The 1,704-nt window shown below is 37.9% G+C and overlaps 1 protein-coding gene across 1 annotated transcript; it reads left to right on the forward strand.

Annotated features, from left to right (window-relative positions):
• Positions 1 to 219: 219 nt before the first annotated feature.
• On the forward strand, positions 220 to 1,078 carry LOC149204187 (uncharacterized). The gene is made up of 2 exons (XM_089397068.1): positions 220 to 528; positions 908 to 1,078. Exons 1-2 carry the CDS (start codon positions 295 to 297, stop codon positions 1,076 to 1,078), a joined length of 405 nt encoding a protein of 134 aa, XP_089253194.1. The 5' UTR covers positions 220 to 294.
• Positions 1,079 to 1,704: the final 626 nt, after the last annotated feature.

Genomic DNA, 1,704 nt, shown 5'->3' on the forward strand with positions numbered 1-1,704 from the left:
GCATTTTCAAACCAAAGCTCGCTAATTTTCAAACGATCCCTCGCGCCAAACATTCATTTGCTCCATTCGCCCTCCCAGAACAGGTCCTCTGCAACCCTCTCGAGCATTCGTTTCTCCTACTCACGGTGCTGATGAGATTAGAGCCCACATCTATGGGCTATTTTTTGTTATATAAGACACTCCTCTCCCTGGCCTGCTCTAATCTCATCTTCATTTACATATTCTGAATCACTAGAAATCTTTGTATCCATTCCACTGTGATTGAATTCCATTACTGTGTGTTTGAACGAGAAAATGTCTCATCACCACCACCACAAACATCATGAGCACGGGCACCACCATAGCAGACACCATCAGAACGAAGAGGAAATCAGAAGGTCGGGAATTGTTAACTGTGGTGAACCGGCAGCCCAGGGAGCAGATCTGTACGCTGTAGACTACGAGAGGGCTATGAAGGAGCAGAAACATCATAAACAGATGGAGCATGTAGCGGAAGTGGGAGCAGTTGCTGCAGGAGCGTTTGCAATGGTGAGATATCTTTTTGAGTCCTTAATCTCAATTTTCAACCCATATACAGACCTGAATTTATTTTAATATACCATAGCTAATTCTGACAGAGATCTATTAAAAACAAAGCAATACATATAGGGGATATCACAGAGATCATGATGGTTGATAATGCCACTAAATTCAATCGATGGGATTTAAAGTTTAAACTTGTGATTTTTTTGGTAAACCACTGTTAAATTTAACTTGATTATTGATTTCTGCAATATTTCGTAATAGGATGAACTGAATTATTTCCATAATTTGCAATTAAGTGAAGGATTAGCTTAAATTATCAATAGGATAATGATAACCGTTATAAAATGAATGTGAATATTGATATAATATTTTGTGTATGCAGTATGAGATGCACGAAGCAAAGAAGGATCCAGAGCACGCTCATAGGCACAAGATTGAGGCAGAGATTGCAGCCGCTGCTGCACTTGGAGCAACCGGGTACGCCTTGTACGAGCATCACCAGACGAAGGAAGGTCATGGAAAAAAACAACACCACCATCATCACCACCACTAGCTGCCCACAACAAAGCATTTAAAATAATTTCCTTCTTTAGCTAAAGAAGTTAGTCATTATTTGATCATTGGTTTCAGCTTCTTTTATTGTTTGAACTTTATATTCAGTGTGGCATTATGGGGTTCAGATGAAAATTGAAATTGAAGTCAACTGATTCATCTGTCCTCTTCCATATTTTCATATCAGTGTGCTTTCCTGTATGTGCCTTTCAGATCCATGAGATCGAATCCGTTTGAATCGGTTTGTTTTGTGAAGCCAGTAAAGATTTTATTGTGAATAATCCATCACATTGTGAAACAGTTATCATATTATTGTGAATATGGAGTTTCTGATTCTTCAACACTGTTCCAATATTTTATTTAAGGTAGAACTTGTAGAATTTCAAAAAAAAATGGAGAAACAATGTAAACTTTGAAACGGGAACTATAAACTCAAAACGGGAACTCTGGCCAAAAAACCCCAAAAAAACATCAAAAACAGTGCTAAAAACGAAAAGTGTGTATACTGGAACTCTTGAATTATGAGCAGAGAAAGAAAGAAAGACAGAACAGCAAGAACAGATTGAGAGAGAGAAGACCAAGAAAATAGCAAACTGAAAAGTGAATCTGTTTATTCGATGATCAATC

Source organism: Pinus tabuliformis, chromosome 1_2, assembly GCF_031772625.1.
Source record: "Pinus tabuliformis cultivar Carrire ecotype Pingquan chromosome 1_2, CPIR1, whole genome shotgun sequence".
NCBI lineage: Eukaryota > Viridiplantae > Streptophyta > Pinopsida > Pinales > Pinaceae > Pinus > Pinus tabuliformis.